The 17,497-nt window shown below is 43.2% G+C and overlaps 1 protein-coding gene across 1 annotated transcript in view; it reads left to right on the forward strand.

Annotated features, from left to right (window-relative positions):
- The window catches only part of ITGAV (integrin subunit alpha V), a 1,332,605-nt gene that overhangs the window by 1,206,781 nt on the left and 108,327 nt on the right, over window positions 1-17,497 (forward strand). The window contains exon 25 of the mRNA XM_044075123.1: window positions 1,044-1,149. Within this exon, the coding sequence (XP_043931058.1) occupies window positions 1,044-1,149 (106 nt within the window). The remainder of the gene's footprint in view (window positions 1-1,043; window positions 1,150-17,497) is intronic.

The raw sequence follows: 17,497 nt of genomic DNA on the forward strand, positions 1-17,497 counted from the left end.
ACAAGTACAATATAGTGGGGGAGCAGTGAATAAGGGGGTTGTGGGAGCCTTCTGATAAACCACTTGTATTGGGATGCATTTTTGTCTGAGATCAGGTTTGTGTTTTTTTTTTGTTTTTTTTTTTAAACCATTTCTGACAATTCAGGCTTGACTAACTAATTGCAGTCTGTACGGTGTTAGGCCATGGACTAAGTACTACAACTGTTTGGCAACTTCACATTTATTAATATTTTGGTTTGCTTGTTTGTTTTCTTTTGAACTTTTATTTAAGTATATCACCCCTGCAGTTACTTTGTTTAAGGATTATTGGAATTTTATTTTATGTAAGCATCTGTTTTTGGTCTACTGATGCTTTTTTATAGAAAGTGAAGTAGAATGCATGCTTATAAAGTAATGTGCATAGATAGGGTACCCCAGGATCCAGCTGTTAGAGATTTCCTTTTCTTAGGTGTGTGTTGAACATATTTCATACACTTCTGTTATCAAATTAGATTTCTTGATTTTTCTGTGTAATAATATAAACATTCCTAGCCTATGCTGAACTTTTTTCATTATCGTTTATAACTTTGTTTTGAGAAGATGACACTTTAGAAAGGCTGTTTAATTATATTTTAAAAAGTCAACTTTTTAATGCATTATGCATAACATTTGCAGAAATTTACATAAGATGCTTTATCTCAGCTTTACTGATATCTTTCACATTTAGTTGCCACGATAAATGCTCAGATAGCTTGTTTACATAAATTTGCATGAAAAGAGGCTTTATCTGTGATTTATCTAGGTTTACTAGAATTAATTGCCACAAGAAATCCATATGCCAGGCTTAAGTAAGCAACCCTAGAATGAAGCATTAGCAGTAAGGACAGATGACATTTTTTAGTCATTTCAGATGTAAAAATCTCTAAGGAGTGTGTAAATCGATGTTACAGTTAGCTTTAAATGCATGCAGTAGAAAAGACAGACAGCAGAACATTTCAACAAAGTTGGCTGTAGAAAGGCTAAAATATAGTGTCCTAATTCATTCTTGTATCCTTCTTGTTTAGCGTTTCCACTCCTGATCAGCTGTTCCTACCAATTCCAAACTGGCAACCGAAGGAAGACCCTAAGACAGAAGAGGATGTAGGGCCACTGGTTCAACAGATTTATGAGGTTTGGAACCTTTTCAGTCAGTCACAGAAGAATGCAATTAGTGACAGATAAATATTTATGACTACTTCTCTTTATAATGCATACATAGCTAATCATGCAAAATCTGTACATTTTCCTTTGTTTTGTTATTGTCCAAGTGCTGTCAGCTCTATCCAGATACTTTAGACTGCTCCTAGATGTCCATGTCACATTGTATTTTAATCAGCTGTAGTCCTTGATGGTCTCGTCCTTGTATCTATCATTCTTTATGTGACGTAATGCTTCCTCAAATTACTACTGTCCCAGCCCTCTCTTAGGTTTATATCTTAAATCTCCATTCCCTAATCGTATACCACCCCGCATACTGGTGGTAGCTTTAGAAGATATGACAATTTCTGTCACATAAACACTCCTTTCTTCTCCTTTGTATTTATAGTTAAGTTCCCAGTCTTTCCTCATCTGTTTGATGAAGCAGACGGATCACCTTTGTTGCTCGCCTCTAGCCATTTCTGATTTTGGTATATCCATGTGAAGCTGCAGCCTCTAATAGTCGAATAGTAGGCCGCATGAGTCGTTGCTGACGACTTGAAAATCATCGTCAACTACCCCTTTTCTCCTGTCTTCTTTTGCTCATACTTGTCCTTGTGTGTCTGTCATCACAGGGGGTCTTCCTTTAACTTGGCAAACTGGTTTGTGATGTGCATATAGTTATTCTGTGATCTTTTATTCTGGTAGTAGCTTTTAGTGTCATTGTCACAGCTGCCAACCTGAAAAACAGGAAGTCATTGCATTGTAGCAAAAGAACTGAAATTGCATGGCGATTAGACTGCTATACACAGTTTTAAGTTGCATTATTTTTTTCTGAATGTCTTTAATTTGGTCTACAGAAAGTTCTCAGAAGTATAAGTTGTCATGATTGCTGCCTTTGAATGTCAACTGCTTAAGAACTAGAAGTGTACACAGTAACGCATCATAATGACCTACCTAAATGATCCCCTTTTCAGGTTTTATTCATGCCTGTCTGCTGTAATGTGTAGTAGATGCACTCTTTTGAGTGAGCTACTGTTTTCAAAATGCTCTGCTGGCAGTAGTCATATTGTGTTCTACACAATTTAAAATGATTAACCTTTACGATCACTAGTCTCTGAAGTCAATGTCGGAAGAAGCTTCACTTAAGAAGTAAGATGTTCCTGTTGATGCTTCTGTTATAACCACCTCAGATTTACTTGTTAGTGTCTGTAATATAGATAAGAGTCACGGACGTCTTTTCCTAACACGCATCTCACCGAAGGTAGCAAAAGTGAACTAACAGTAGACTTACAAGAACCTGACCTTCTTTTTGGCAAATTGAATAGTTCTGTTTTCAATCTCTGCCTTTCACTTTTTAATTTCCCTTTTAGAAGTATATTTCAAACTCATAACAGAGTAAGAAATGCCTCACATAAGCGTTACTGTCCCTATCACTCATAAAACAAATGTTTGTTTTGTTGGATGCATTTAAAAGATAAATGGCGGTCACAGAAATACACCACTACCACCACCATTTCCTGGCCTGTAGTCTTAGTACCTGCTGTTGTGGGATTTTAGAGAAACTTCTGAGGAATTGTTTTATACCTACATCTTAGTTCTAAGTTTAACTTTTTCTGAGATTCTAACAACACAATGTTCCAATGTTTATTCATACATTTCCTTGTAACTTCAACTCTGTGTTATATCTGATAATAAATCATAGGTTCATACTAGGCTATCTGCCCTAGGGCATTTATAAGCCTAACCAGAGTGTGTTTGGCTTTCGCCACCCATTTTAAATTAATTTTGCTATGCCCTTTTTTGAGGTTAGTATACTGTGCCTCTGTCTAACAGTGACATAGAAGTGATACCCAGGGTAAACCTACGATCTCCCATCCACTCATCAAGATTCCTCTTGAAGAGAGTCAATGAGGGACTCTGCCTAACCTGGAGTGGGGTTTTATTCCAGAATGAAGGGAGCCTCTGGGTTATGAATCTGTCCCTCCAGCATGTCCTATTTATTTCAGTGCTGAGGTTCAAGTCTCTCGAGCGCGTAGCTCGATGGGATTTGGATTTTCTGTGGTGCAGCATGTCCGTTAATTCCGGGTTGGACATGGCTTTATACGTCAGGCACAGATCGCCTCTGAGCAGTCGGTATGCCACTGAGTAGAGCTGGAGTTTCTTTAACCGGGCAGCATATGGCATCTGTTTGAGCCCTTTGATCCTCTTGGTGAGGTACTTTTGGGGTCTTTCCAGTTGCTACAGGTGTCTGGTAAGGTACATCCCAAAAGGGGCACTGTACTCAATTATGGGCCTGATGAGGGATGAGTAAAGAGGCACGATGACCTCCTCTGATCTAAATGTGAATCCTTTCATGATTAGGTGGGCTATATAAAATGTTTTTCTAACCACTTTGGCCACGTGGTTGTCAAATGAGAGATTGCTATCAACTTGGGTTCCCAGGTCCCTAATTACTTCTTCTGTACTTAATGGATTACCACCTATGTGGTAATTTGTGGGCACTTTGTTTTTGCCAAAGGGGATGACTATACACTTTTTGGCATTTAGCTTGAGGCCATGGCTCTGGCACCAGTTGTCTGTTTCTGTGAGGCCCTTTTGGAGGATGCTTGTGTCAGCTGGAGAGTCGATTGTGGCGCCCAGTTTGCAGTCATCTGCGAACTTGGTCAGCCACAGTCCTTCCGTGTTGGCCTGTACCATATACCGAACAAGAGAGGTCCCAGGACTGAGCCTGGTGGGATGCCACTTGTAACTGGTTTAGAGTCTGACATGGCTCCAGCAATTCTAACCATGTGGGTTCTGTCCTTGAGCCAGTTTGCAACCCATCTAGTGACATAGGGGTTTATATTTAAGCTGGTGAGCTTATCTATAATGCCCGAGTGGGGTATTGTATCGAAGGCTTTTGCGATGTCCAGGTAGGCTGTGTGGACCACCTTCCCCTCGTCAATGCCCTTGGTGACTGTTTCAAAGAAATCGACCAGGTTTAAGAGGCAGGATCTCCCCTTAACAAAGCCGAACTGGGTAGGATCCAGTGTTTGTAGGTCCCCAATATCTTTATTTATGAGGTCCATGATGATCCTTTCCATAGCTTTGCAGACTAAACTAATCAGGCTTATGGGGCGATAGTTTCCAGGATCCGTTGAGGCATCACCTTTGTGGAGAGGGACCACTGTTGCTGTTCCCCACTCTTTGGGTACATATCCTGTAGTAAGGCTGAAATTGAACAGTAGTTTTATGTTTGGGTTTAGCTCTTCTTGGAGTTCATGTAGGACGCAGCCCGGGACACCGTCTGGTCCCATTGATGCTGTGTTTTTTGCTTTGGAGAGGGTGGCTCTTACCTGATCATCTGAGATGTCAGGGGGGCAGCACTCTGTTGGGATAGATATTTGCCCTTTTGGTGGGAAGGGGGGGAGAAGTTTGCGCTGAACCTGTCAGCTAGGATGTTGGCAATGCCTGTGGGTTCGATGTATTTTTTGTCATTTTGGACTAATTCTGAGCATATCTGGGAATTCCCACCCAGGTTCCTAACATAACTAAAGAAAGCCTTGTGATTATCCTTAGTGTCCTGTGCAATTTTTCACTCGAAGCTGGCCTTAGACAATTTTATGAGTGCCTGTAGTTTTTTGCTAATACTGATCAGAGATGCCTTCCCTTTTTGGGATTTTGCTCTGTCATGTAGTAGCTTCCTCCTTCTATTGTATAGTTTGTTTATGGCTGGGGTCCACCAGACAGGATGATTGCCATTGGAGGATTGGGTCTTGGTTTTATTTGGGATTGTATGATCCATGCATTCCTGAAGGTGTTCATAGAATGCGTTTATAAAGGAGTCTTTGGTCTGGGCCGTATTTTCCACAGGCCCGGGGGCTTTAAAAGATTCCACCTCAGTTTTGAGGAGTGTGAAATTTGCTTTAGAGAAGTTTTTCACTGTGGTTTTCTGGGCAGGGGGTTGGGTCGGGATGTGAATATCCAGTGAGATTAGTTTATGGTCTGATCTTACCAGTGAGGGATACACTTCTGGTCTGGAGCATAGAGTCCCCATGTTGGTGATGATCAGGTCCAGTATGTTTTCCCCTCTTGTGGGAGTGGTAACAAGTTGTTCCATGGCATTTGAGTTTATAAATTCTAGGAGCCTTTGGGCTAGGGTGTTGGAGCTAGAATAATGCTCCCAGTCTATGTTTGGGTAGTTGAAGTCGCCCAATATAATGGTGTTTGGAGAGACATTCATATTTTCCAGTGTTCTCAGGAAGGCCGAGTGGGGTTCCTGGGTTTGGGAGGGTGGTCTATAGCAGGCTATAAACTGGAAGGCAGTTTTACCCACTGTTAGTTGCACATGGGTAGTCTCTGATGCTTTGTGCTGTGCCAACAACCTGGAGGTGTGGGTATCTTTGACGAATATTGATGCTCCCCCTCCTTTTGTGGTTTTGTCCAAGTTTTGGGGCCGAAAAGCATGGTATGAGGTATAACCTGGTAGTGCTGGGGTGCTCTTGGGAGCCTTGAACCAGGTTTCTGTTACTGCACAGATATCGATGTTCTCCATGCTAAGGAGAGTTTCGAGTGCGTGCATCTTGAGGTTTAGATTTCTGGCATTGAGTAGCATTATTCTTAGTTTCTTATCCCTTGTGATACCTATAGAGGTGGGTTTGTCTTTTGAGCCTTGCCTAAAAAAGGCACTATGGGGGTAGCAAGAGCCTTTGCCAATATCCGAAAGCCCAGGGGTGACAGGTGCAAGCCGTCCCTAGCGAAGCATCGTGGCTTGTCGAGCATGTCATCCCAGGCTGACAGGCATTGGATCCCCTTTGAATGACACCAATACTTAAGCCAATTGTTGAAATTGATCATCTTGTCTTCATATTGTGGCATCATTCTTGGTGAGGTTAAGATGCTACTCAAGGTCAGGGTCATACCGGCCTGGGCTACATGCTCAGAGAGCTCCTCTATGTCTCTTTTCATGTAGTCCAGGGAGGTATGTCTCAGGTCATTCACACCAGCATGGACAATGACTGAGTCATATTTGTACTTGCCTTGGAGTGACCTGAGTGCTTGTGTTATGTGGTGGATCCTAGCGCCCGACAGGCAGCTCACTGTGACCTTCTCCTTGTTCAGCCTGGTGAGCGGGACGTCAGTGTGCCTGATGATAGTCACCTATTACAAGTGTATCAGGTGTGTTGTTTAGCCTTCAGGGCTGTGACTGTTCGGCACACTGGCTTTGTGAGCTATGTGTTGCACGTGTTTTGTTTTGGGGTAGCAGTTGCTTGGGTGTCTGCTTTGGAGGTCTCTGCTGCTTAGGCAGATTTTTATTTAGAGCCTTCAAGTATGTTTTTGTGTGTTTATGTGTTTGGTTTGCTGTCGTGGTTGGTCTATGTGAGACTGGAATTGTAGTGAGTGTGGTTTCCTTCTCCTCCTGACTGGTTACGCCAGTACTGAGTTGAGAGAGCTTAGCCTCCAATTTGGCTATATGGTTGCATCTCTCACATGTGTTGGAATTTGTTGGGAGGAGGAGAGGGTTGTTTGTGTACATGAGGCAGCTGTAACATTGCCTCAAGATTCCCAAATTCACCAGCTGGACCAGAGAGGAGATTGACAACTGACCTTTGGACATGCTAGAATAGTATTGGGAATTCCTTTATAATTGAAAAAAGGGCCAATGGAAACAATGTACTCAAGGGGAGTTTGTGAGGGTGTAGTGCTTTTAATTTTTTAGTGCTGACTTATATAATTGCTTTAGTAAGCAAGTGCCAGGTAACTTAAATGCAATGTGTTACAGGTAACTTAAATGCAAAAACGACAAACAGTAACTTTCTTTCAAGTGAAACAAGGAAATAAGTACAGTAAGCAATGCAGATATCACTAGGGATCCACAGAAGCACTGAAAAGCCACGTTTTAGGTGAAATTAGCATTTCAGGGAAATAACAAGCAAACAAACAACAAGCATACAAACAAAGCGAGATTCAGCAGGCCTGGATCTAGTCTATACTACAGCAAACAAGGTGTACCAATTTCAGTAAGAAACATTTCAAATATGCAGGCACTATATGCCTTTAACCAGAAATTCCCAGCTCAGAAGGGCAGAGTCCAGCCTCTCCTCCCACAAGAGTGCAGACCACGAACCTTCGTAATGTAAAATAACTGGCCTGAAGCCCAAGTGCTTAAACCAGAACTAATACACTTTTAGAATAACAGGCACTGAGCCCTCAGTCAGCAGTTCCCAACTTAGAAGGATGTAAGCTACCTGTCCTGCCACCACAGTGCAGGCCACAAACCTTCCTAATGTAAAACAACTGGTCTGAAGCCCAAGTGCTTAAACCAGAACTAATACACTTTTAGAATAACAGGCACTGAGCCCTCAGTCAGCAGTTCCCAACTTAGAAGGATGTAAGCTACCTGTCCTGCCACCACAGTGCAGGCCACAAACCTTCCTAATGTAAAAATTCTGTCTTGTCGAAAATCTAGTTCTGCATTCTTTTTTGTATTGTATTCCACTCTGCCTAACAGATCTTCCTGTCCATCAGATTAACATTTGCTAAACATTTCTCAGGTAATTGTGTTGTAAACCTTATTTGTAAAGTACTTGCTCATTAAACTAAATAAAAATGTATCACTACGTTGATCATAGCAACATGTTCTTTTTGCCCTCATCAGTTAGGATTTAGGCTCATTTCTTATTACTTGAGGGTTAAGGCTTGTTTTTGTTACGTAACAGAGGTGGCAGTCCTTAGCCCACTGTGTAAGATATTTACTATTATTTACTTTTCTTGACAGTTCTTGCTGAGATTCATAGACAACTTGTGCTGCACAGATGGGCCAAGATGATTAGTTTTATTATTTAGCAATTCATAATACATGCAAGACAGAATATATGTGTGTGAATGAGAGGGAGGATAGAGGAATGGTGAGGATGCAGGGAGTAGAATTGGTGAAGGTGGATGAGTTTAAATACTTGGGATCAACAGTTCAGAGTAATGGCGAGTGTGGAGGAGAGGTGAAGAAGAGAGTACAGGCAGGGTGGAGTGGATGGGGAAGAGTGTCAGGAGTGATTTGTGACAGACGAGTACCAGTAAGAGTGAAAGGGAAGGTCTGCAAGAGTGTAGTGAGACCAGCTGTGTTATATGGGTTGGAGACAGTGGCATTGACAAAAAGGCAGGAGTCAGAGCTGGATGTGGCAGAGTTAAAGATGTTAAGATTTGCACTTTGTGTGACAAGGGTAGACAGAATTAGGAATAAGTATATTAGACGGTCAGCCCAGGTTGGATGGTTTGGAGACAAAGCCAGAGAGACTAGATTGAGTTGGTTTGGACATGTGCTGTGGAGGGGTGCTGGGTATATTGGGACAAGGATGCTAAGGATGAAGCTGCCAGGCAAGAGGAAAAGAGGAAGGCCTAAGATAAGGTTTATGGATGTGGTGAGAGAGGACATGCAGGTGGTTGGTGTGACAGAGCAGGATGCAGAGGACAGGAAGAAATGGAAACAGATGATCTGCTGTGGTTGACCCCTAATGGGAACAGCCAAAAGAAAAAGAATACATGCAAATTCCCACAAGTGCAGTATCTCATTAAGTGGGAATTTATTTATTTATTTTTTATTCTTTCTGGACCAGATTAGTCTCATTAGGCCAGTGGCTTCTTTTGATGGGAGACCTGAAGTGGTATTTATACTACTAGGGAAAATTTGGTCAGGGCATGGGAGAACTTCTTCCACTCTTTTCAGTAGATGCCGTGAGATCTTTTACATCAAATATGCTGATACCTAGTCAAGCAAATGGGACCTCAGCTGAACTTCTCATCTGAAGGATGACGCACTCAGGAGAGCAGCATCACCTAATTCTGTACTACAGTTTCAGCAGTTCATTCACCTGGAATGAAATAGAGCATGTATACTTCTGATCTTCCAGCACCAAAAGCGAGTGTGTGACCTATTGTGCCACTGACACTGAATGTTTGTGACTTTGAATCTCTTAGTGGGAGTGATCTGCCATGGTCAATTGAGTGCCAATCTAACCTGTCGTGCTACTTTGGGAAAATTTTAGAATACCACGCAGGCACACACTCCTCATACACACATACGTAGGGTTAGCTGCAGATAGTGACACACACACACACACACACACACACACATGTCATATTCTAGCTAACTCAGGCTGTCAGACAGGGAAGCAAAATACAGGAGATCTACAATGTAGACTGTGGCTGTGCTCTACTCAGACACATCCTATCTGATAGCAGTGACCAATCAGACACACACACACACATGAAGGCACACCATTTGTTTGCATATTCTGCATCCATAATCCACCATTCATAACAGCTGTGGGTCACATGGGGCAGCAGCCATCCACTACTTACTGACACAAACACACTCGCACATACTTTTCATTTAGCAGATGTTCTTCATCCCACATTGCTGCAGTCCTAACACTTGGGGTAGTCCGCTGTCCCAGTCGGCCCGAATACCAAAGTATAAGGCTGACGTCGGTCAAGGCGCATTTGTCTGACATCAGGATGTCAGGGTACAAATGCGCATGACCGACGTCATATCCTCAGTCTTTTTTGCCGCATGGTCCGATGCAGAAGCAGTATTGCGAGTGCAGGTTGGCGTTCTGAAATTTTCTGAAGTCGGAGTTTCAGACCGAATCAAAGTTGGCTAAGTACCCCGTTGGGGAATATTTTGGTTTTTTCTTGCCTCAGTATTTAACCGGATGTCAGAAAAAGTGAATAACTGTATTTCTTGTGGGAAACAGATACCTCATAGAGATTACCATACTTTGTGTATACCCTGCTTAGGGCCTGAGCACGACGTTGTTGGCTGTCGCTCTTGTGCTAGATTTAACAAACGCACTATTAAGAGAAGATTAGATTGTGCCAGGTTAGTTTTTGGGAAGCGTTGTAATTACAACATGCCGTCGGATGCTCCGACGCCCGCTTCATCTAAAAAGCGCAAAGACAAAGCAGCGAAGCCTAGGGTTGAAGAACCGTCTGTCCCGGACGTCGGTTCTTTAGTGGGCTCAGTGGAGCCGGTGGTTCTGCCAGAAGTTCCTTTGGATTCTCAGGGAGAGACTTTACTGTTGCAAGATGTGTCCTCTCAGGAGGTAGGCCAGGCTGAAGGGGCTTCTCAGGTAGCTGTTCTCCCCTCCCTTCCTAAAGTGGTTAGGCCCTCCCCTTCTGTTTCCAAGGCTCCTTCTAGAAGCTGGCCAGGGTTAACTTCAGTGGGGGTCTCCCCTAGTTCTTCAGGGTCTCTGCCTAAGAAACATATGCTTAAAATGGCAGAAGATTTGATTACTATGATTAGAGGTTCTTTACCCCCCCCTGATAAGAGGCCTAGGGTGGAACCTGAGCTTGAGAGTTTTGAGCAGTGTTCGGAGGCTTCTGAGTCTTCGGCTGAAGACTTGCAGGAGTATCCTCCTTATTCTGATTCTGATGTAGATGACTCTACACCTTAGGCTTCTCCTCCTGAGGATTTTTCTTTCTCAGAGACTCTTCATTCCATGAGGGGGCATTTTAAATGGGAAGGTCAAGATTTCTCTGATTCTAGGAAAAGGCTTAGGGAATTTTGTTTCTTCCCAGCATAGGCCTTTAGCTATACCTCCTGTTCTGGATGTGGTAGAGGATGTTTTTGCAGAGGCTTCCCTGAACCCTGATTCTTTGCCTCCTGCCCCAGTTAAACCGGACAGGTATTATAGGGTACCTGAAGCTCATAAGTATCTTTTTAAGAGTCCTAGGGCAGACCCAGAAGCTGTTTCTCAGGGCCCTAAAGGTGTTAAGGCTTCTGTTGTTAAAAATCCTGTTCCTTCTGATAAAGAGGCAAGGGCTTTGGATAGATGGGGTAAAAAGGTGTATACTACTTCCACTTTAGCCATGAGGGCTTTGAATTGCCAGTTTCACATGTTGAAATACCAAAATTATCTCCTTTCACAATTGAAGTCTAAGGTAGATGCTCTGGCGGAAGGTATTGAGTGTAAAGAGTTGCAGGATTTGGTTCATGTTTCTGAACAGGTGGGTAAGCATTCCTTGCAATGTGGTTTTGATGCTGTACAGGCCTCTTCGAGGGTGGCAGCCACTGGTTCTGTTCTTCGCAGGCACGCCTGGCTGAGGGATCAGAATTTAGCTGAACATGTAAAGACAAGGATTTTAGATGCTCCTTTACAATCTGATGTGTTATTTGGTGCCTGTGGAAGCAGTTTTAAAGAAAATGGAGGATAAGGCTAAGTCTATGCAGACTGTTAAAGATTTTTTGCAGGTCCAGCCTCCAAAGTTTAGTAGAAATTGGCCTACTAAGGGGTGGACTTATCCTTCTTATGATTCTCAGTCTAGGGGTAGATCTAGGCGTGGTAGGGGCAGAGCTCAAGGTTCTTTTAGGCCTAGAACAGGCAGTTCGCCTGCCCAGTCTTCTGGTGAGGGCAGGGGTCAGTCCTTTCGTAAGCAGACCCAATGACTTGCCTTTTCAGCTGCCAGAGCCTTCTCGTCTGGCAGCACCTTTGGGAGGAAGGCTGGCACTTTTCAAAGAAAATTGGAGTGTTATTACCCAAGACAGATGGGTATTGGATATCGTTCACCACGGTTACAGGTTTTATTTCCATACCTTGCCTCCTTTCAAAGGCATGCCAGACATTCCTCCTATACAAAGAAAAGAGGCTCACAAGCAAATTTCTCTGTTGCTCCAGATAGGGGCCATTCAGCCGGTTCCTGTGCCAGAAAGGGGACTAGGATTTTATTCTCGCCTGTTCCTAGTACCAAAAAAGGGGAACACGTGGAGACCAATTTTGGATTTGTCTATCCTCAACACTTATTTGGACATTCCCAAGTTCAAAATGTTGACGTTACAACAGCTTTTACCTCTGCTGGGCAAAGATCACTGGATGGTAACTTTAGATCTCAAGGAGGCTTACCTTCATGTGCCTATCAGACTCAGTTGCAGGAAGTATCTGCGTATTTGCGCTGGGGATTCGCATTATCAGTTCTCTGCATTGCCCTTTGGCTTATCTACTGCCCAGAGTATTCACAAAAGTTCTGGCTCCAGTTGTAGCTTTTTCAGGCTGAAAGGAATACAAATCTATCCTTACTTGGACGACTGCCTGATTCTGGCTCAAGAAAAGGACGAGCTTCTTCAGCATCTGGAATATGTGATAGCAGTGCTAAGATGCCTAGGGTATTCTGTGAACGAAATAAAGTCCAGTCTAGTACCCTCTCAAGACATGTGCTTTCTGGGTGTGAGACTGAATACAGCAGCCCAGATGGCCTTTTAACCCCGGACAAACAAAAGAGTCTATCCCTTTACTTCCATCAACTATCTCATCAGTCCGTGCTGACTGCAAGGACAGTCCTTCAAGCATTAGGGTTCATGGCATCTTGTATTCTAGTACTTCCCAATGCCAAACTGCATATGAGGAAGCTACAATGGTATCTCAAAAATGTATGGACACAGCACTGCCAGGATCTGGACACTGTCATTCAAATAATACCTTGCATTCAAAAGGAATTTTTGTGGTGGGCTCAGGAATGTCACCTAAACAAGGGACTCTCTGTGACCCAGCCAGAGGCGAGTCAAATTCTGATGACAGATGCCTCAGACATAGCTTGGGGAGCTCATCTGAATGGAAAGTGGATACAAGACAAGTGGCCTGCCAGACTACAGCATCTACATATCAACATGAAGGAGATGTTAGCAGTCCAGTTTGCATTGATGGCTTTCAAGGAGTTACTTCTCCCAGGGCAGGTGTTGATTCTAACAGACAACACAACTGTCATGTGGTATATCAACAAGCAAGGGGGAACACATTCTTATCCTCTATGCAGGCAAGCAATGATTTTGTGGGAGACTGCGCTCAGCTTGCAGCTTACTCTTCAGGCAAGGTTTCTGCCAGGAGCACAGAACTCCTTAGCAGATGTGTTAAGCAGGCAAATCATGGATCCCCACGAGTGGAAACTGGATCTTCATGTATTTCGACAATTGACAGTGTCATGGGGAACTCCAGACATAGATCTGTTCGCTTCTCCACTAAACCACCAGCTGCCAAAGTTTTGCACGAAAAGGTTTTATCACACAGCTTGGAAAGTGGATGCTCTTTCGTTCATTTGGGAAAATCTTCATGTGTATGCCTTTCCACCTCTGCCTCTCCTCCCAAAGGTACTCCTAAAGGTCAGACAAGACAAGCCAAGGATGATTTTGATAGCTCCAGATTGGCCTCGGCAACACTGGTACCCATTACTGAGGAATCTGGTCAGGAAGCCTCCATGGCCTTTGCCTTTAATTCCACACCTTTTGTCTCAGAGGGACGGTCATCTACTCAATGTCAAGCTTCACTCTCTTCATCTAACAGCCTGGCATATTCTGTTTTGAACCACAGCAGGTCTCAGCTTCCTCAACAAGTTTTGAATGTGATTATGGAAGCCAGAAGGCCTAGTACACGTAAGGTGTATGCAGAAAAATGGAAGAGATTTTTATTTTGGAGTGCAGCAAAGGATTTGGATGTTTCAGAGCCTAATTTGAGTGTGGCTCTTCAATATCTTACTGAGTTATTGGACAAAGGTTTGTCTTTCTCCTCCATTAAGATTCATGCTGCAGCAATTTCAGCTCACTATGATTGTGACCCACCATTATTTTCTCATCCTTTGTTCAAGCAATTTCTTAGAGAGGCAAAGAATATAAGACCCCCACGTAGAGCTCCTACTCCTGCTTGGGACCTCAATTTTGTGTTGGAGAAACTTACTCTACAACCTTTTGAGCCTCGGCTACTGCTGAATTGAAATACTTGTCATGGAAGACTGCTTTTTTGTTGGCCATTACTTCTGCAAGAAGGGTTTCTGAATTGCAGGCCCTTATGGCGGTTGAGCCTTTTTTGATTTTCCATAAGGATAGGGTATCATTACCTACTAATCCTTCCTTTATGCCTAAGGTGGTTTCTAGTGTAGCTTTAAACCAAACTATTCATTTGCCTACTTTTTATGCAGATCCCCAAAATAGGGGGGAAAAGATTTTGCACACTTTAGATGTACACAGGCAGTTGCGTTATTATTTAAGCAGGACTAGGGATTTCAGGCAGTCTCAGCAGTTGTTTGTTTCTTTTGCTTTGAGTTCTCAGGGTAAGCCTGTGTCAAAACAAACTATATCTAAGTGGATTGGGTTTTGCATTACATTCTGTTATTCCCATCATGGCAAGGAGATTCCAGCTGGGATTAGGCCTCATTCCACTAGGGCTACTGCCACTTCAACAGCATTTCTAAGGGGGTGGCAACTAAGGACATTTTGGAGGCAGCTACTTGGAGTTCAGTGCATACTTTCTCCAAGCATTACCACCTTCCTCTCTATTCTAAATCCAGGGCTGGTTTTGCCACTGCTGTGTTGCAGGGCATTTTGGCGGCTCCTGCTTCATTATAGTTTAGCCATCCTCCCTTACCTCTGCTTTGGGATTCTACCCAAGTGTTAGGACTGCAGCAATGTGGGATGAAGAACATAGTACAGTTTTGTACCTACCATAAATGTAGATGTTCGAAGATCCACATTGCTGCAGTCCAATTTACCCTCCCTCCTTCCCCTCTGTAGTTTGAGGCGGTTGTCTGGGATGGGTTATACATCTGAGGTATATTGTGTTTTTTGTATATATTGTATATATTGTACATACTCTTGGTGTTAGGCTGGTTGATTGTTTAGCTGTTGCCTATGGGTTTGGACCTTTTTCTTTAGGGTCTTCTGACATCTGGGGCAAGAAAAGACTGAGGATATGACGTCGGTCATGCGCATTTGTACCCTGACGTCCTGATGTCAGACAAATGCGCCTTGACCGACGTCAGCCTTATACTTTGGTATTTGGGCCGACTGGGACAGCGGACTACCCCAAGTGTTAGGACTGCAGCAATGTGGATCTTCGAACATCTACATTTATGGTAGGTACAAAACTGTACTTTATGCACAGACATTCAAAATCTCACACACACACACGTACGCACACACACACACACATACACACACGACACACACGCACACTGTGGCAATACCTGCATGTGTGTAAACAGTTACACACACAAACACAAACACACACACAAACACACACACACACACACACACACACACACACACACACACACACACACACACACACACAATGACAGAGAGGCATACACATGCTTAAGCTCTTATACACACACTTACACAACTAATTACCTGGCTCAGAAGGATCCACGGGATAAATTCACTCCACTTCCTCTGCACAAATTCCTTCCTACTAAAATGCAACTGAATCAGGTAATTACAGCCCTATCAGCCTTACAAGCTTTGTCTGCAAAGAAATGGAATATGTTATAATTGACCTCATAATCTATAATAACAAGAATCTTATTTGACTTGGCCCTTGGTGGTTTAGCTTTGGGAAGAGCAGATCCTGTCTACAATATCTGATAAAGTTCTTCAAATGGTTTATGGAGTCTGTAGACAATGGCCATGTAGTGCAGTCATCATATCTTGACTTGCCCAATGCCTTTGGTACCATTTCCCAAATGCTTTAAAAAAATTTAACCCATATGCAGTAAGATGTATAGCAGACTGGCTAAAAGACAGAACCCACACAGTGCAAGTTACAGGCACCTCAACAGAAATTATGAAAGTGACCAGCGGTGTCCCTCTGGGATCACTGGCATTTTGGTCTTTACTTCTGAAATCCATGAGCAGACAGCCATGACCTTTGGCTGAAAAGTTTGCACATAAGTGCAAACTGGGGGGTTGTTGCTGTTAAGTTACTCTCTGACAAGCAAACCATCTGGAGTGAATTCTGTCCCTATATCCTTGGAGTACCAAAATGGGCTTGGACCAAAAGCTAAACAGTGTAGTATCGTCCGTTTTGGTAAGCAACCCTTTCCCTCATCATGCTATTTAAAGAACACACCACTACAAAATAAAAATGTAATTGGACACCTAGGAATGTGAGTTGGTAATTCCCTCTCTTTTGACCATCACGTGGTAACAGTTGTCAGGAAATCCTTTCATTTAGCACAGCTAATTGGCAAAAGAATATCTTCAAGGTCTAAAGAGGTAACTAATCCCTCATAATCAGTGTTGATCAAACCCATTATTGAGTACTGTTTCCCTTCCAGATGTCTCTCACTTAATATATACAACAATTAAAATGACCCCAAAGGTTCCTAACAAAAAAGGTCACCGGTCTAAAGTCCCTGAGCTGTCATGAGAGGTTGGAAGCTCTAATGCGTTATTCAGTATCTTATAGACTTTTATGGGGAGATCTGTCTTATTTAGTGTGTCATTAGAAACCCAGTTGTACTTGACCTCCTGTACCTCCACAAGTCCGCTAGCTTTACCAGTGACCTATTTTTCAGCACCGCCCAAATGTCTGGAAAAAAAAAAAAAACTTCTCTGCATATTAAGCAGTGCATCTCTCCATCTTCTTTTAAACATGGATATTCTCTGCGGAGTCTGCATGTCCTCTCCTGTTCACGTGGGTTTCCTCCCACATTTCAAACACATGCAGTGGGTAGACTGGACACTGTAATTTGGCCATAGGTGTGAGTGTGCAAGCGAGTGTGTGGTGTGGAAGTAGCGAGGGAGGGCTAGTCACTTGGCTGTGTAAACCTTGGCTGTAGATGGTTGTTATTGTTGAAGTGCCACAATGACCCCATGTGCAAAAATGGGAAAAAGGCTTGTGGATGGCTTCACAAATTTACTCGAAGATTGATTAGTATGGCGCTCAAAGGAAGTGTGATCTGCTTGTGGGTACTGGCAAGGCATAAATGGTCACTGAATTGTCTTGGAATATGTATGAAGCTTTGAAGTTGTGCATTTTTTGCATTGCTTTTAATGGTAATGTGTGTAGCATGGTTAATGGACTTCAGTGAGGCCCAAGTTTCCTAAATGAGCATTGCACCAGGCTGCTTACAGGCCTTGGTAGCTCATACTATGCTCCCAAACACCACATTTGCATGTGGCACCTAGGCCTTCAATATGGAGGACCAAGGTGCATATAAATTGGAACAAGCTTGTTTGGTGTGCTACCACCTTCCTTGGCTTTTGTCCTAAGCAACATGTCTTTGAATCCCAGCTGTTTTCATTGCATCATCTGTGCTGACTTAACTAGAATGTCAGTACCTGACTAGCATGCCCTGAAAATAATTAAGAAATTACTTCATTTAAACTGGCCATGGTGACAAACAGTGATGACACCCTAGCTAAAGCCAAGACTACCCAGCATCAATTTGTGACTTGGATGACTGATGAGCTGGCAAAGAAAATGAGCATGCCTATCCTGAATAGAGGGCTCATGCTGATGAAGGTGCATATCTCTTCCATCCATGATGGAGGCGAGGGCACAAAGCAGTTGCCATACTGGGCATGTAGGATGGTTGG

The sequence above is a fragment of the Protopterus annectens genome, chromosome 6.part0 (genome assembly GCF_019279795.1).
Source record: "Protopterus annectens isolate FY-2018-M chromosome 6.part0, PAN1.0, whole genome shotgun sequence".
Classification (NCBI taxonomy): Eukaryota; Metazoa; Chordata; order Ceratodontiformes; family Protopteridae; genus Protopterus; species Protopterus annectens.